Source organism: Condylostylus longicornis, unplaced genomic scaffold, assembly GCF_029603195.1.
Source record: "Condylostylus longicornis isolate FDR11 unplaced genomic scaffold, ASM2960319v2 ptg000083l, whole genome shotgun sequence".
NCBI classification, from domain to species: Eukaryota; Metazoa; Arthropoda; class Insecta; order Diptera; family Dolichopodidae; genus Condylostylus; species Condylostylus longicornis.
Window position 1 is genome coordinate 2375543 of NW_026578051.1, and position 20200 is coordinate 2395742.

The following is a 20200-nucleotide window of genomic DNA, read 5'->3' on the forward strand; positions in this document are numbered from 1 at the left end:
AATAGGGATGAAATTTTCATGTAAATGTGTAAGACCTAAAGTGCTTTTTTTTTTTGAAGTAGTTCCAAGCTTAACAGCAATTCAATGAAATGTTAAAGGAAAAGAAATTATTTATATATGTATGTATGTATGTATGTATTATGTAAAAAACATTAAATATTAAAATAAAAATTTAAGTTGTTGCCCCAAAGGAAACCTTTTATCTATCCTTTTATATTCGTGTTATTTTTTATATTTTTATGTATTAAATGCATTTTTCATTTCAATATTATTTAGAGTTAAGAAAAAAGAAATGAAATATTGACAGCAAAAATAAAATATTAAAAATTTTTTAAAAATATTGATGTTTTCTTAAAGTATTCGAGGTATAGAAAAATTATTAAAATAAAATTGAATCAAATCAACGGTTTGTAAAGTAGCACTTTTCCTTTGAACAAGTGAAAATACTGCTCTTAATCACAAATCTACTCAATCATTTTACATTATTTTCAATAATATACTAAAATAATTAAAATTATTGCATACATTTAGGATGAGCAAAAAAAAAAACAATTCAATGAAACGTTAACTTAATGGCTGAATTTCATAGTGAAATAAATGGGTCAAAAAAAAATATTTATATTTTTTTAATTAAAATGACTATAACCGTTATACTTCTTTTATGCTGTGCCCCGTGGTTATAGCAGTATGTCTGCTACCTTTCTGCGTTTGTAGAATTTAAAAAATTACATTATTTTCTTAGGACATTGACGGGCTGTAACTTTCAGAAGGGTGGAAATGGATGGTAATAAATTTTCTTCTAAATAAATAATTTTCTAATTTTATAAAAAGAAAATTATTTATAGACACACATACGGATAGAGGCAATAAAACCGGCAAGCATACTATTTTTTCATTTTTTTTTTTTGGAAAAGTACTAATGCAGTACTTTCAATTTTAATGATTTTTACAAAAGATTTAAAATAAATTTGCAATTTTTTTTCCTTACCATCTATCATTTAACTTTATACACCAGAAACATCAGGTTCCGCAGCATATCACGAAAATTGATTGTAGTTCAAGATGAGGACTACATCCTCTTGTTGATTGAAGCTAATATATACTCGTACCTGGTAATCGAGTTAACTAAAATTTAATTTCAATTTTTGTAAAAAAAAATAATATCATATTTTTTGTTGCTAAAATTATTTAAGTAAGTAAAAGCAAGTTATGAGCGGCTGCATCCAAATGGTTCAACCACGAATTATCTACCTGTAGCTGTTTAAATTTTCCAATAATTCAAAAAGTGTGAGCTACAGACTACATTCCGCTTATATTAATGAGAATACTGAAAAAATTTTTCAGTATTTTCATTTTTTTTAATTTGAGTTTAAGAATTTTAGAGTATTCTAATAATTTTTCTATACATTCATCTAATACAGGATGTGTTCATAAAAAATTTACAATTTTCTATTTAAAACAAAAATTTTGAAATTTTAATCCAGAAATAATATGGCAATTCTTTGGTCTGTATTTAATAGGTTCTTTTTATTTTAAGTAAATTTTATACACTCGGTGTCATAAACACGATTTTTAGATTATCAGTTAAAAGGATCAATTGCTCCTATAACACATTTAGTAGAGCTAATAGCGACAATATTCTATTGTCAAGGAATGTAATTTTTCATATAAGATTTTTCTACATGTGTAGAAAATTCTACTATAGGATACTACTTTTTAAAAAATTTTTGAGTACTCTCATGTATATGGCCGTGTATAATTTCTTTAAATGTATTAGTACATTTGAAATTCTGTTTTTTTTTTTCTCAAATATAAGAAAATAGACAAAATGTAATAAAATGTGTGTGAGTGAGTGTAGATATAAAATTAATTTTTTTCATTTTGCTTCTACAAACTTTATAAAAATTCCAATCATAAGTTTGCCTAACTGTTGAATAAAGTCATATAGGTTTATAATCTAAAATCCTTTGTATTATCTCTCTAAAATGGAAATGAAAGATAAAAGAAAAGAAGAAGCAAAAAAAAGGAAAAACGAAGAGAGAAAAAGAAAAAAATATGAGAATTATTAGGAAGTTAAAATTAATGAAATGAAGAATTTTTTTTATATGATAACAAAAAAAAAAATTTCATTTTAAAAGAAAAAATTAAATTAAATTCTTTCCTGAAATTTTAAAAATATATCCTTGTATATAAACATCATATCAACATACATGTAGATCTTTCTAGATCCTTAAGAAATAGATTAAATTAAATATATAGTATCAAAAATATAATCTTAGTATGAACATAATATGTTGATTGAAATTATCGCACCCCTAAAATAATAACCGCAATAATAAAGTCACTAAAATTTTTCTATGAAAATCATTCTACTCACATAATATAAATATTGAGAATTGAATTGATAAGCTGAGTCAAAGTAGCAATTGAATTCATTTCCATTATTTGAATATGAGATGAATAATTTATATTCTAATTTAAAGATTTAATTAAAATCCTACTGTAATTGATTTGAATTGTAATTGATTCAAAAATGTTTAAACCTCAATGGCTCAAAATAGTTAGATCACCTAGTCAATGTATACAAAATATAACCCACGTGCGGGAAAGTATTTAAAATTAAACTAAGATAAGCACTGAAAAGGCAGATGAATTATTGATCGATAACAAAATGGAATTCTAATGATACCAAGGATACCAAATTTTCTCGAAAATTGAAATCAATTTATATTAAATATAAATTATTATTAATCTAGTTCATATTAAGCATAAAATGCACTAGCTGCTTATAATCATATAAATTAAAATTACAACTGACAACATTCTATTCGTCAGTATTCAGAAATCAAAATCTCAGAATTTTTTTCAGAAAATTATTTACCAAAAATAATGGGTGAATTCAAGAAGAATGTACAACAAAATAATTCATAATTAGGACACGAGTGCATCTGAATTCCAGACCATATTTAAAAATAATTTTTCAAAAAATAATATATTATTATAGGGTATAGGGTGCGAAAATTTACATACCTTTAATCACATGTCTTGTTGTTGTCAGGATGTACAAAAAAAAAACAAAAAAAAATCAAAAACACATTTTCGTTTTTCTTTTTTTTTTTTTTTTTCATTTTCCTTCGATAAGATTTAATAATGCGCGGCAGGCACTTAACAAAAGGGAAAATATTTTGTTATATTATATGAAAAGGATATTAATAGCTATTAAATAAATTTTCTCTTTTTTTTTGTATCCTTCATTTTGTTCTACTTCTTTTTCTATTATTATTATTAAATTTTTCTTTTTACTTGATTTTCTTTTTCATATTTTTCGTTAACATTACCGCAAGTCAAATATTTAATGTGTATACTTGCTCTTGTTCTTATTCTTGCATAAAGCACCTAGAAATTGAAATAAAAATTAAAGAAGAAGAAGAAGAAGCAAAAAATGGATTGAAAAAAAATTTTCAATTTTGTTTTTTCTTTTAATTATTTAAATGAAATTTTTGAATTGAATGCGATTATATTTTCCGAATAAATTTTTTTTTTTTTATTTAATTTTTCAATAGTTTAATAATTTTTCAATATAGAATTAAAATTTTTTAAATGAAAATTTTAAAGAAATCAATTATACTTGAAGTAAAAGCGTGGAATTTAATTCTGGAAGCAGAGCTGTAGGTTAAGGTTTAAGTATTTGGAATTTATTTAATGTATTGCGTTATTCATTTAAGATTAATAATATACAGTACTCGTGTTAAAATATGTGTGTACATTAAGCAGTTGCAGAATACAAAAATAAAAAATTTTAGCGATTTCAGTGTAATTTTTACAATGAATTCCTGTTTTGTCCATTTCCTAATTAACGAAATTCAATTTTTATGAAAATTACTCACAATCATCCACTTTTATCTACTTCGCAAAGTATATTACCCAAAAGACATTCAAGCAGAAATCTATTTTATTTAATCCGGAAGTCCGGAAAACTGATTTTTCTAGTTCTTACACATTCACACGACAAGAATAGTGATCTAATTATAGAGTGCATACAAATTATTTCTTGTTTTTTTATCTCCTTCATGTAAAATTTGTAGTGATTTCTGGATTATTTTCTTAAAAAAATTTTTTGGCCCCCAAAAGTATGCAATTTTTTCAAAATTCAAAATTACATTTTTATTCATATTATAATGTTATCAAAGAGTTAATTTACCATTATTTATGAAGTTGATTTTTTTTTTATTATTCCAAATTACTGCCATTTTAAAATATTTTTTTTTTTTTCAACTATTTTTATTAAGAGAAAAAATATTATTCATTCTTCATTTTATTCATATTAATGCTATTTGCATATTATTTTTCATCATTGAACAAAATAAAAAGAAAAGAATTAAAGGGATTTTAATCAGTAAATTTATTCCATTAATAATGTAAAATAAAAAAAAAGAATAAGAAAAAAAAATCAAAAACAAAAAGAGAAAGAGAAGTAAAAAAAAAAAAAATTATTAAATTATTCCTAAAAATATAAGAGAAATGAACAAAACGAGAACAGAACAGGAAAAAAAAAAAAAATGGTGAAAAGGAAAAGTCAAAAAATATTCAAAAAAATAAAATAAAATGAAATTTATGCAAAATATATGAGCGTTAAGCATTTTATTTTGCATATGATTTGATGTGTGGTGTTCTGATTAAATTTTATCTTATAGTGTCTATATTCAAAAAATATTCATGAACACCATACCTCACATACAATAACATACCCAATCCTTTATATATACAATATAAATTTTATTCATATACATGGTATATTTGTTTGCATTCAAGTAAATATAATGTCAATATTTTTTAAATAAATAGCAAATTTACATGTATATACAAAATTTTATAAATATACTTATACTCGTATTGTGATATATAAGCGTATAATATAATTTTGTGAATTGGTTAAACAGTATACATGATGATATAACAATGAATTACATGAGATTCTTTAAAAATTTGAGCTTCTAAGAGAGAAACAGAATAATATATACAAAAATGTATTGAACTTATATATGTAAAATGTGTAGTGTATACACAATATCATAAAAATCTGAATATTGAATAATATTACAGTTTTAAAAAGTGTTATATATTATTATGTTGGTTGTTCTTAACAAAATTTCAATTATTATGCAATGTTTTTTGTTTTCATGTTGAATATATTAATTTTAATCAAAGCTCTCACTTAAATTTGTAATTTTTTAGAATGCTCTTACAATTGTGATTAGAACTGATTACAATTGTGATTAAAACTGATTTCATTAAATGGTAGTTATTTACCATTGTTGTGCATTAAAAAAGTTTTTTCTTAATTTCCCCATTTTGGACCGTATCCTTAGTTTATCTCTTTAACACTAATCATGTAGCACAAAGAGAATTATTGTAATTATTAGTAAAGAGAAATATAAATGGAAATCTCATCATCGCACTTGTAATTTTTTGTACATTATGACAATAACATATAGGGTCAGTTGATCAAAATAATAATGTTGATATAAATGTTAATTTTTTTACATGTATGTAATATTCACTGTTATATATCATTATCCCGTGATCATTAAGCTGTCACTGAGCGTACGGTTTCAGAAAGCCTATCTCAGCCATTCGATTCTCTTGAAGAATCTATCTAAATCACCGATGTTAATTTTCGATATTTCGTCTAGCCATGTCGCATATTCTCTGCCCTACAAGACCAAATGGGTTTCGTCCAGAGCCGGTCATTCGTAGGAATAGTGAAAAATAGTTTTCTTGAGCTTTGTGGTTACCCTAAGCGACTCGGTTTTCAGTCACTATTTCGATGTTATAAGCCACAACAGAGTGATCACCAAAGATCTCGCATGCTTTTAATGAAAACTTCCGCTTGAAAAATACTCGACCCGTCACAATATGAAAATATTTGTACGTTAGCCGATTATTGAATAGAAGAATAAAAAATTTTAGGATAATTTTTGTAGTGAATTCCCGCTTCGTCCGTTTCCTAATCAGATACGATTCAGACACCACAGATGTCAAGGAGAAAACTCCAGCACCGACCCTATTTCCATTTTTGGATCCGTCGGTGAATAAAGGAAACGTCTCAAAAGAACCAGCTTTACACACAATGATAAGAAATTTTAGACCTTCCACTGTGCTGAATCCCTTACAGCTGATCCAACTGGTTAGCGTCTGGAGCTCACCAGTTTTTGGATATACTTTTGAACATTATAATTGCAATATTAAGAAGCAAATCACTGTTTTCAAGTTTAGATCAAAAATAGTTTAAAAAAAATCAAAATTTCTAATTTACGATATATAAGCCTTTATGTTAAATATTTTAATTCAAAACACATACCCACATATGTCATTATTATGTAAATTATTTATAAGAAATCACATTCTATACAATCTACATATATATTTAAATAAGATATTTTGTGTATTCTTCTTTTATTCTTCTCTTTATTCTTCTTTCTTCTTTTTGGAAAAATTTGAATGACAAACAAAATATTCAATTGTGTGCCAATATTGAATTTGAAGTCAATAAAGATAAATCTTATTTTATAAAATGAAAAGCTAAATCAAATCTTTTTTTTGAAAGTAAAGAAATAAAAAATATTGAAAGAAATTTTAAGTGTAAGTGAATTTTAATAACAAAAAATTTACCCATTTTTATACGATATAAGAAAAGAATCTTCCAATATTGAATGGAAAACAAAATATATTAAAAAACCTAAAAATATAACAAGACGACATTTTTTATTATTCATCACATATAAGTACATTAATATTATTGGTATTGGTTAAAAGGAAAATCAATTTTCCTGTTAGGTCCTCCTCTATATTTCATATTGGAAATTATTTTCTATGTCATTTTATATTTGGAAAAATGTCCAAGTAGATGATGAAAAGCAAAAAATTGAAGACCCAAAAAAAAATCCAAAATTTATTTTAACAATTTAGCATTTTCTCATTTTTATCCTTGTCCACCAAAATTAAATCACTTTTGACTTAAAAGTGTAAAAAAAAAAATGTAAAACACATAAAATTTAATAGAATAGACATAAAAATAAATTGTTAGGTCCAATGTATACTATAAGGATGCTATAAGGATTCTGTTAAAGAAGCCATAAATTATGGAATTAGACAACTAAATTAGCATCTCCGGTGTGTGTGTGTGAATAGTTTTAAATAAAATACTTATTTGTTGTTAAATCTCACTATTTTAAGACCATATCAGAAATAGGATTTGTGAATAATCTTATGAGAGCGATCTATGTCAGTGTGTAATTTCGTATATAAAAAATTTCAATACTACATAGCCTTAGACTTTAGTTTAATTCGGAAATTCAGAGAATTTTCTGAAAATAAATCAAAAATACTTTTATTATTGAAAATTATTCTTCTTAGAAGTGCCTAATGTTAGTGAAATAAATATTAAACGCAGTATAATCCGTTTATTCGTAACTATGTGCAATGTAAACGCACTATGTGCAATTCCCATTATATTCAATTGTTTTCACATTACTATTTCCTGTAATCAAGTTTTTATCTCATATTCAATCATATACTAGCTATCTAACGCACAATACTCCATTGTTTTCTTGATGAATTTGAGTTCTTAGTACCTTTGAACTTATAATTCTAAAACGATATGTGATGAATTAAATACATAAAGAAAATACATTGTCCTGCATCAAATTTGACACTTCTATACAAAATATTATTTTCAACCATATCCAAGTCCTTGGGTCGCATTTCAGACAAATTTACTTTGCCGCTCCGGATAGAGAAAAATCATGTCTAAACCGCATGTAGTCGGTATGAGATGACTAAAGCCTTTGAGTTTTGTCACAATATCAACTTTCAACAAAATATACTCTTTCCGTCCGGCAAAATAAAATTATTTTTCAATGTGACTGCCCTTTATAACAACAGTTTGAGAATATTAAATTTTAATTCTATGGGATTATCATAAAAGGTTTAAATTTTAATAATTTAAAGAGCTTAGCAAAAGTTTTAATTTTATACGATTTAGAAAATAATTAACAAGTTTCCAGAATGCAATCCAAAAAATCACATGAAATTAATTCAGTTTATTAGTTCACTCGTTCATTTTAGAACTTTATTAGTTTACTAATTCACGCAATAAAATCGGAACATTTAAGTTCATCCAATTGTTCATTAATTCATAAAATTTGAAATTTTAAATTTAAAATTCAAAGAAATTTTATTTTTATACACTGCGTATCGCTGCTTTGATAATCCTCCAAGGTATACCTGAAACTTGAATTGCGTTGAAAATTCTATAATTGATTCTTTCCAATTTATTTTATTTAATTTGTTTTAATTAATTTAATTTCGATAATATTGAAAAATTTCATTTCTTTTGTGATATTATATTATTACGGTCTTATTATATGCGATTTAATATCGTTTTTTGATGTATCATTGCTATCGATTTGGAAAAGTTATTTTTGTTTCGACTTTTCAAAAAAAAAGAAAAAAGAGAAAAAAATAATAAAAGAAATTGTTCAGTTTTTGTTTTCAAGTTTTAATTTTATTTTTTTTTTCCTCATTTTCTTCGTGTTTGTATTTGCTTCCTACGTTTTACGTTCTGTTAATTAAATTTTAAAAGGGTGAATATAAAAAAAAAAGGTTCGTCTCACTTTTTAGCTTATTTTTGTTTTATATATTCGCTTAACGATATTCCCGATTCAATTAGGAATAAAATATAATGAGCAGGATTATTGTTGACTTGATCAAATTCTTTTAATTTTTGAAATTTAATACATTACATAAATATTAACTTATTAAATTCGGTAATACTGGGGCTTGTTCTGAGTATCGAATCACTAAGTGACAGAGATAATTAACGCAACAACTTCGATATTATTATCGTAAACGCAATTTAATATTTACAAATGATTCGTGTCTATAATAAAATTTTGGAAACTTTTACGATAAATGTCATGATCAGTGGGGATTCGATACACAGAATAAGGGGATACCCTAATGTTGAATCGAAATTAAATTTAAAATTTTTAATTAATTTAAATTAATTTGAAAAATTAATGTAATTTTCATAAAATTATGTTTATCGTAAAAATTTACGATAAACCATAAAAAATTTGAAAGTCATCATTATTGTATATTTGCATTTGTAAAATATCACATTGTCATTACTAAGTTGTTGTGGTATTTACACTTTAAAATTTGATATTACTAACCTCTACATGGTTTGTGTCTATGATAAAGTTTTTAACACCATAACGTAGTTGTTTGCCTCTTAGAATAGGCTCTGATAACAATAATCTTTAATTTTGCAAATAAATGATTTTTGGAAAAAAATATTATATTGTGACTTAGTAATACGCCTCGCATATTAAGCCCCGTTTAAGCCTTTAAGAAACAATATTATCATTTTATATTTTAAGCCGATCCAAAAGCCATGTTCTAAATTTTGATCATTTCATATACCTTTAAGCGAATTCTTTCTCTCGCTCTTAAACGAAATCACACACGGGAGAATAACGGTGATGTCGTGACTTGTTTTTCATTCCGGTAGAGAAAAAAGTGATTTTTCAACACCATTTTTTTTTTGTTAGCTTAATTAATTTTGTTAGGTATTTTAAACATTATTTTCCTCTGTTTTTTTTTTTTTTTTTGTCATTCTATTGTCTTTGTAAATTAGATAGCGTGACATAAGTTTTTTTCGTTCGTTTTTATCGAATCAAAAAATATTCGATTTGGATATCCCAAAGGTATAATTATATTATGAATATTGCATGTGTGTGTATGTGTTTTCCTCCAAGGCTAAATTAATTGTTTTGTTAGAGTATCGTTGTATACTCGTATAAATTGAATAAAATATTGCAGATTTTTATTTCACTTCATAAAATTTATGTAACCCTCATTAGATCCGCATTGTATTGTTGTATAGTAGTTGATTTGTGTTAAATCATTTTATTGAATAGGGAGAATTAAAAATTTATTTTTGTTCTATTTAATTTTATTATAAAATTTTTAAACGATTTTACGATATTTATATAGATAGCAAAATAATGTATAATTTAAAATATCGCAGAAAAAAAATAGGGAAGAAAAAAAAATGTGAAAACACTGAATATGTAATTTTTTATGGTAACCTGAATAGGATTCGATTGCGAAACTCTTCGATTGAAGTTTCGATGTCGTAACTACTCCACCATTCATCAGATAAATAATTTTCAATATTCTAGTTTTATTTGTACGAAGTTATTTTATGTTATGATTTCTACTATGCAGGTTATCAGGAAAATATCCGTAGTAAGGCAAAACACTTGATCGTATAGTGGACTTCGTGTTTAAAAAATTTCATTATATTTACACCCAAAACCAAATATCGAGGTTGAGTCAAATTAGTTTAATAATAAAACAATTCATACGGCTATTCTAAAAACCGCCTATCAATTCAAATAAATACTAAATATACAGTTCAAGAATAATTGCGTCAATTGCGTTAACTAATTTAAGAATTTTCATTAGATTGTCCCATGTAATAAATTATTATCACACCTACATATACCATACTTGCAGGTGTCTTATTAGTTATTTAATATTTTAATAAAAATCATAAAAATAACGAATAAAATTTTTCTCTTACAATAATTATTTATGATCAACTATTCAAAATTATTGGAAAACAAGTAAAAGGCCCATCTTTAAATAAATCTATATGTACATGCATGTAGGTATATAATTAAACTTAAAACCCTTTTCTCTATTTTTATAACACACGTGTAAAAAAGAAATTCAATGAATGGAATAAATTTTTTTTTTGATAAAAAATAACCACGGTACTTAAACTTTTATGACAAAAAAAAAAAAGTAGAAAATCAATAACGTAAAAATCTTGGTAAAATATGCTTTTCCTTTCTTTTCTTTTCTATAACATGCATGGGTCTCATAAAATGACAACAATACTCTAACTGTATAGACTTACATCCGTATTATATAAGCAAGTACCTATAAAACTTAATTGACAGTGAAGAAAAGAATAAAATTTTTAAATTAAAGGAAATGAGAAGCACATGGTTATTAAAAAGAATCAACTTATTTGTTATAAATTTTTATGTGGTTATAATTAAAAAGGTCCGGAATAATGCAAGTATTCAAAATTATTCGAAATTTTCGTAAAGTAGTATTTTTTTGTAGTTTGTTTTGATGTGTATGGTAATCGTACATTAATATTCTAGGTTAATATCGTAACAGTTTATGCTTTATATCGTAAAATTTGATATATTATGATTTTCGTTCTTAAATTATTCCAGAGTCGAATTCGGTTGTAAAACATGGCGCTTCCACATATCCTCTCCAATTTTCTCTGTTTTGTACCGTCCCAGTCCGATATTACAGTTCTTGTCCAAGTTCAAAAGCTTGTCTTGCTATCGTCTTTGATCGCCTTTAAATGTTGCTTATTCATATTTTATTTTCATTATTAGACCTGATATTTTGTTCTGCTCTGTTGTTATTCATAAATTTTTATTCATTATCCTTGTGGGCCGGAATTTGTGAAATATTCTTAGACACCTTCTGATTAACATCTGTAAGATTCATATATTTTATTTAGATACCAATCATGTTTCACTGTCGTAATGTTATCCTGTCTTAATTCTATGTCAACACTTATTTGACATAGGCATTAAATATTCTTATTTTTCTTCTATGTACCAATTCTTCCATGTGTTGATTCCCATATTGGTGATGAATAATAAACTCCGTTGAAATCATTTCTGTTTTTAGCTATTCTTTGTTCTATGTCTTCGTTCGTATCAATTATTGTCAGTATTCCACCCAACCACTCAAATTCTTCTTCTGCTTCTATCTAGTAAGTAAAAGGGCACCCGGCATTATACATTCTGTCTTTGCAGGGTTCATGCGGAAGCAAAAGACTTTTCTTTTTCTTTTAAACTCATTAAAACTCAACTTCACATCTTCCGATGAATGGTTCAGTAGGGTTATAATATTTCATCTGCATATTCTAAGGTGCGAAATTTTTATGAGTGTTGCCAAGGTATACCATTTTCGTTTGCCGCTATTTCTCTCATATATTTTTCTATTGAACCGTGATGAGCAATACCGTTTCCACTAATATCATCTACGCTAATTAGTTTACATTCCCTTTCACCATCTAGATTTTATTTGATATTATAAATCTGATAGACTTTTCTGAATTAAAAATTTTTTTATTCAAAATCAAATTTCTATGATTGCATAATATAAATTCCTGTATCGAAAAACCTCCAAATTTTCCACCATAATAATTTTCCCTCAATATAACAATTTTATGATCATGTTTTAATTAATGTTCACGTCCATTTTATATCATATGAACGTATTTACATGTATATGAAAAAAATCACAATATGACCTTGTTAAATTTTTTGAAAACTTAATAATAGTTTATGTGATTTTTTCTAAAAACAACTTAAATGCAATGCGACATTCTACCAAAACAGATAAAAAAAAAAAACAGAATATTTTTGTTTTTTTTTGCTGACCATAGTGTCCTTGAAAAATCCAGAAAAATTATGCTCTCATATGACCTCTAAATTATACAATGGAAAAAATCTGATTTCTCTTTCGCACAAATAATTTCTTCAAAAAAAAGCAAACAAGAACAAAATTGTATCAAATAAGATTTATATAAGAACTGCTGTCCTAGCCTATATCCGATAAGGGAGGACATTTTTAAAATTTTCATGTAGTTGGGTCTACTATCATAGTTAAAGTCATTAGATTTAATTTATTTTCGTTAATGTTATTGTCATTTTCATTAATAATATATTGTCACATAAAATGTGCATGTGTATGTTTGTATGTAACCTGCATATTCACATGCGCGTTTATAACTTTGTAATTTTTGATTAATGAAATCTAGGAGTATAAATGATATATAATGGAGAATGTTTCTCACTTTGAAATTGACCGAATATAAATTGTAAATCCTTATTGAAATCTTAATAGGAAGACAAATATTCTATTCAAATACTATGTTTCGGATTCATTGTTATAGAATAATACGACCTTACTTACTACGGAATATTAACCACTAAGAGAAAATCGGATTTGATTGCCCTTTTTATCATACATTCAGGGGTAATTGAAGAATGATCAACAAAAAAAGACAATTTGTTTTTCAATACTTCTCCCAGTGTCCGGACGGTTCAAAGTACAAGCACAAATGATTTACAAAAAGTGAGACCGAGAAAATATGTCAGGTTTAGACGAAATATCGTAAATATATATTATAGGCGTTCGTACACAACGACTGTCGGTTTTTAACAATTTGCACGAATTTCTGCACAATTATATTTATTTTACCCTTTAAAATAATATTTGATTTTTTCTACTTTCCCTTTTTCGTATTTAAGGGGTTTAAGTTTTTATATTTGCTTTTTAAAGGTCTTTGGAGAATATTCGTATTTTCAAACGATAATTATTTAATTTGCGTTGATATTATGTAACACGCATACAATTGTTTATAACCAAACGTGCACCTACATTCATATTACATTCCAAAATTTAGTTGTCCTTCCTGCCATTACTTTAATAATAGTAGAGTGTTAAGTTTATTAATGAGTAGTTACTCTTAATAACGGTATATTATTCTTTTTTGTTTACACATTTACATTTATGCGTAAAATTGATGTGATTATTAAATACAGTGTGTCCCATTTAATTTCAAATAAGTTTTTGATCTAGAATAAAAGTGGGTTCATACTAAAATTCAAAATGGCAATGTCAATCTAACATATTCACAAACGTTCAGTCTGTTTTCAGGCGACTTCTTCTGGAAGCCATTCTGGTTGACTCCCGAACTTCAACTATAATTGAAACTAAATCAGACAATAAAATTATTAAAAATTTGAGAATAATAGAATAGCAACAGCGTTTCCGATTAATAAAAAAAAGACAACATTTCCGCTTACAAAAAAAATTCTGTTTCCTTTATGGTTATTGCTTGTATGTTTTTTATTGTGCTCTTTGTAATGTAAATTTGAAAGTTGGGAATTGATTTTGTTTTATTCTTGTTTTTGTGGGTAAAAATCCTAAAAATTTTTTTGATTATAAAATAATTGTATAAGTATTTATAGAAATTGTAATGGAAAACGGAAGAAAATGGGAAAAATTAAAGTTGTTCCGTGTCAATTCCAACTATAATATTCGCAGAAGGAAATATTTCTAATGGTGGAACGGGTACCTTTATAAAAATTCAAGTGATTTCGATGAAATTTTTTGTCTTGCTGGTTTGTTGATTGTAGTTTATGTATTGAGATAAGGATGCATATGGACTAACCACTCTGGCGAGCTTCAATACAAAGCCAACCGTTGGCTTCTCTTTGTTAAATGCCTGCAGTAGTAAATAAAAATGTGTTGTCAGCTTTATTACAACCTTATAGTTTATATGAGGTTTCTGACAAGCTCCAAAAATTTATAAACCTCAATTTATCAAATCTCTGCCGCAAACAGTCTATTGCTTAACGTCCCCGTTGTTAATGTTTTTGTTTTTTTTGCAGATTCAAGCATACTCGCCTGAAAGTGCCGGCTTAACAACAAAATTGCTTGGCACGGGGTTTCAATTAGGTGTAGGTTTCAGCGAGTTGTAGTTATATTATGGAGCTGCTAAATAGTGTGTAGTCAAATTATGGATCGGAACTAATAAATTGAATCTGAATTTTATTTCTTCATATTACAAACGGAATGGTAAATTTTTAATGATTTACGAAATATAATTTTGCTCTTTTTCTTACAAATCAATTTAGATTTTTAATGAAGGCTCGTTACTGTGGCGACAAGTTGGCTAAAAACTTTCAAACTAACTTTTTTTTTTTGGTTAATAATTTCCTTTTTAAATGTTAATAATAACAGTTTAATAGTACTCGTAGTTTAATAGCAGTCAGATGTATAATTAAATGGGTACTTCCTTGTAAAAAAATCTTGCAATATAATATAAGAGTAAAGCATTGTATTCAATATTATACCAATACATACATATATGTAGATATTATAATAGCATATATTATAATTATAAATGTGTGTGTATCTCGGTTCCATGCTCTTATACAAATTAAAAAATGTTATGAACATAAAATATTTGTTTCTTCCTTTTTTCATTAATGATTGTTTATTTTTGTTTTACGAGTATCTCCTTTAAATAAACACAACCATGCATATATAATTTATGTATACATATATTGTAGCCTATTATGTATGTACACATATATTTGTATTATTGTGTGTGTGTGTACAGTTATACTACCATTCAAGTCCAATATTAATAGAATTAGCGAGGTCAAATTTTAATTATTTTATTAACTTTGATAAAATTTTACACATTTACACACAAATTGTTATATATTATACAATTATATAATTTATAGGTCTATATGTATGTATGTATATGTAACATGTGTATGTAAATAAGTGTATATATTCTTATTTACTCTTTTATTTTCTCTTGTTTTCTTCTTCTTCTTCTTATAATATTTTTTTTAACATAAATAATTTAATTTATTTGTTGAATTTTTGGACGGAAAAGGACATGGTTTTCGAAAATAAAATATTATGATTTATATATGTGGTATATATGTATATGTATGTACATATGGGTTCCTGCTTGATATAACTGGGTTGATACAACTTTTACAATGTTTATTTTTAATAATATTTTCGTCTTTTTGTAGTAAGAGGAAGCATACATAAATATATGATGAAAATAAAGGACAACTGTGGTTGTGTTTGTTTATAAATAATATAGTGAGAGGGAGAGGGAATTTTTTATTTATTTGATTTGTATTTTCAAAAAGACAATATTTTTTTGCTTTTGTTTTTCTGGTCTTTTCTCTCCCTTGTCATTTTTTAATTTTTCAGTTTCAGACACAATATTTTTTTACTATTCTTAAACGAAAAGTATAAATTATTTTAGTTAAATGTCTAGTTAATTTGATAATATAACACCCTGTCATATTTTTTTATCTGATAGTAAACATTTTTATATGAGGTTGAAAATTAATTGTTTTATGATTGAATAATATGTTTGACTTAAATAAAAAAATTTTTATTATATAAAATGTTGAAATTATTAATAGGATTTTTGTAAAAAAAAAATTAGTAAAAAAAATGTTTGACATTTTTACCAAAGATTTCACTTTTAGTAATTGAGTTTTTCTTTCTCTGGGTCTTGTTTGCTTTTGAAATATAAGAAATTTAATTGTTTAGTTGCTTAATGGAAAATACACATATGAAATGCCCTACATTACACGAAATTCTCTGAATTTAAGGAAAAACTTAATAAATTCAAAAAAAAAGACTAATAGGGTTAATATAAGAGAAATAATCAATTAAATGTGATGCAATGAATAATTCAAGTTTGTGTGGCATATAACTTGATCTAAAATTACAAAAGTTTTAACAAAATTTTTAGAAAATCTGCTAAACTCGCGGCTTAAGTTTTAATTTTAAGAAAAATTGAACAGAAATGGATTTATAACTTAGGAAGCAATATTGAGACATGCTGTTCTTAATTTTAACAATACTCTCCTACCGTAATAATATCATTCACATATGAGGGTCGTCGTCTTAAAAAATTTCAATATTCCAGTCACTTCAATTAGCGATATTTCCTTAAAGCCTCCGGGTTCAGAAAGCTCCTCCCAAAAATCCTCAATTATAAGAGTGTCACCGCTTCACATTTTCACAACAGGTGATCTACCGTCTTGTCCGCTTCCAGGCAGATTTAGCTCTGCATTCTTGCGATCTTCTTCAGATGGATAGTTGTGAAGCAATGCCCACCAGTGAACACCAAGAATTTTTATTTTGGACGATTTCAATTCAGCTCAATTTCATCAGCCCTGATTTTATGATAGGCAATAAATTTTTTGAAATGAAAAAGACCGGAAAATTGTTATCTTATGTTCTACCATAGCCCTATATAAATAATAATATTAGTATTTATTTTATTTTTTTTTTTCTTACCCCTAAAAGTATGCAATTAGAAAAAATATTACAAGAGAAAAATTTCATTCAGAATTCCTTTTTTATAAATAATTCAAATTGTTTAAGAAAAATAATGCAACTCCTCGATATTCAATCTCAAAATTGGAAAAATAATTTTCTTATGTAACGCATCGCTCAATAAGTACGTAGGATGACGTATAGATGGCGATACAAATACCGAATCCATATGGTTTTTAGAAAGTACCAAAATTCAAATGATATGCAAATAAAATTATGGTATCTAAAAATTCAAATCAATCCAAATTCAAATATTCTATAAAGTTCTACAGTAGAGTCTTCAAAATCACATTATAAAATCACGTGTTTTAAAAGCATATGATCCAAATTCAGTAAACAAAAAATTTTTTTTTTAATTTTTCGGGTATAATTTCTTTTTTACAAATCTTTACCATGTCTGACTCTTTGATTCCTTGACCTTAAACTATTTTCTAAAATCTATTATTTTATCGTTATAAATTATAAAAGTATAAAAGTTCATTTAATAATAAAAATAAAATTTACAATTTTCTTTCACTTACTTCACCTTAAAAACAATAAAAATAGAAAATAGAAAAAAAAAACACAAAAAAACAAAAGCAGCCACTCTTGAAAGAGGTTGAACAGCTTAAATAAAATTTCTTAACAAAATTCTTTTTTTTTAGTTTTCACCTTCTAACTTTTTAGAAGAGAAGAAGTTCTCTACGATGAAATCATGCAAACCCTACATTAAAAGAAAGCAATAAAATTTCAATCACTTGAATTGAATTGAAGCAATGTGATACTAAGTGAATTAATATATTTATATGTATTGAGTATATGAATACACAAACACATAAAAATTAACGAATCGTAAAATTATGTAGAGTAAAACTTTTAACTTTTGGACTTTTAATTTGTGTATGAGGCGAACATTTGATATTGACTAAAATGAAAATTTTTTAAAACTGATATTTCAACGAATGCTTAATATATGTAGGTATAGTACCATTGGAACATAATATAGATGGCGAATATATTAAGTAGGAACAAGTAGAAAATGTGTACGTTTGTTGTGTATGTGTATATATCTACAAAAGCTTAGTTGAATTTTAATTTCCTCAATGTAATTCAATTGAATCGAATATTTTTTTTTTCTTTGATTTCCGATTTTTCTTTCTTTTCTTATCTCTTCACTAAAATATATTTTTATTTAATTTTTATTTCTAAATTAACATTTATTCTTTTATTAACAAACATTTCAACATATAGAATATGTACGTATATACGTGCAAATCAATGTGAACCATTCGATTCCGATTTCAGGTTTAAAAGAAAAACCAAAACTTTCATAGGATAGGAATGAGAAAATGGAACAATGCATACATACATACATACATACATATATATAGATATAATCGATTTCTGGTGAATTTTCATAGAAAAAAATTCCAGATAATGTAATGAAAAAAACAAAAAAACACAAAATGTTAAAAAAAATACAATCATTTTAAATCCTTGAGAAAAAAAAAATTTAAAATAAAAATAAGGTTCGCAATAAATTCAAGATTCGAAAAAAGCAAATTTCAATTTTAAATTGACAATTAACAGCTCAGGCAGGTATACGATTTTCAGTTTTGCAATTATTGGCTGACTGGAAAACTATTGCGTGCACATCTAAGCAATTTAACTATTACGCCAATTCAAATCCATTGCGTTTATTAAAGAATTACAATCAGTTTGTAAAATATTGCAAACTGTTATACGATCAACATACATACTGCATACATACTGCATACGATCATACAGTTACAGCGCATACATTCTGCAACTGCATACGATCATACAGTTGCAGTATGTATGCGCGTTCGAATATAAACCTTTGGCTACAAATAAGTAATCAAATAGTCACAAAACTAAAAATTGCATGTCAACTTGTGTTCTATTTGTTAATATTAGCAATAAAATATTTTTCGAATTTCGAACTTCAGTTTTAAGGGGAACTTGAGTAATCATATTAAAAACACGTATTTTTTTTCAAAAATACAAGATTAATATACAAAAATTGTTTTTTCAAAAGGAGTGCAGCTTTAATAATATTTTCAAATTTATGTTGCAAAATTGGAATTTATAATAAAATGATATGAAAACTGACAGTCTAAATTTGACAATTTTTGCTTGTAATAATCAAATTTTCGAAATTCTATTAATTCGAACTCAAAATCATAAGATTTTTTTTTTAATTATTTCTATATTCTTATTCATTTTTGGATTTTTGAATTGCAGAAGTATTAATTTGTAAAATATTTAATTGCAGTTGATAAAAATTGCCACTAGGTGCTATCAGAGATCTTTATTTAGTTAAATAAAATGTTTGTTGCGATAAAATTCTGCGTGTAGAATTGAAATATTTCCATATATATTCTCCAAATTTACAAAATAACAACAAGTCAGATTGTTTATAATATTTTTAAAATTCTTATATTTTCAATTATTGTTTAAATTTACATTAATTTAAATTCAGCAACACACAAAATTGAAATCGAACATTTTGTATTAAAACAATATTATTTAAATTTAATTTTTTTGAATACTATGCAAGGGTAGGAACAGCATGCTAAAAATCAAATTGTTTTCCAAAAACCAAAAAAAAAAAATATTTAAGTAGAAAATTTTAAAATAAAAATGTCTTTTTAAAAGAGAATGAAATCGTTCGATTGTAAAAAAAATACAATAACAAAAAAAGAAAGAATGAAAACAAAAAGGTTAAGCATTTTACTCTAAGAAGACTGAGAGAGATAGAGAAAGAGAGAAAAGCAAATCTTAAAAATGCGATGAGAATTAATATAATAATGTAAATGTAAATGTATAACATACCCGAAACTCATATACTATTATACACGAGTATAACAGAAAATAAAATAAAATAAACACAAACAAATAAAAGCGACTGAATTTTCTCAACTGAGGCATCTAAATTACTTTGAAATTGACAGCGGAAATAAATAGAATGGACTAAGAGGTCACAACTGATACCATAGAGAATGAAAATGTATAAAACAAAAACCGAAAAAAAAAAAGGATACTATTCGCTTGACTGTTTACTTGATTCATATCTTATACAATTCCTTGAAAATGGAAAACAAAAAAACTTTGTATTTGTCCAATATTTTATAAT

The 20200-nt window shown here is 25.6% G+C and overlaps 1 protein-coding gene across 1 annotated transcript in view; it reads left to right on the top strand.

Moving 5' to 3' along the window:
- LOC129613413 (alpha-catulin-like) overlaps window positions 1-20200 on the top strand; it is a 201546-nt gene that overhangs the window by 63838 nt on the left and 117508 nt on the right. The window contains exon 2 of the mRNA XM_055527466.1: window positions 14568-14754. Within this exon, the coding sequence (XP_055383441.1) occupies window positions 14752-14754 (3 nt within the window). The 5' untranslated portion in view covers window positions 14568-14751. The remainder of the gene's footprint in view (window positions 1-14567; window positions 14755-20200) is intronic.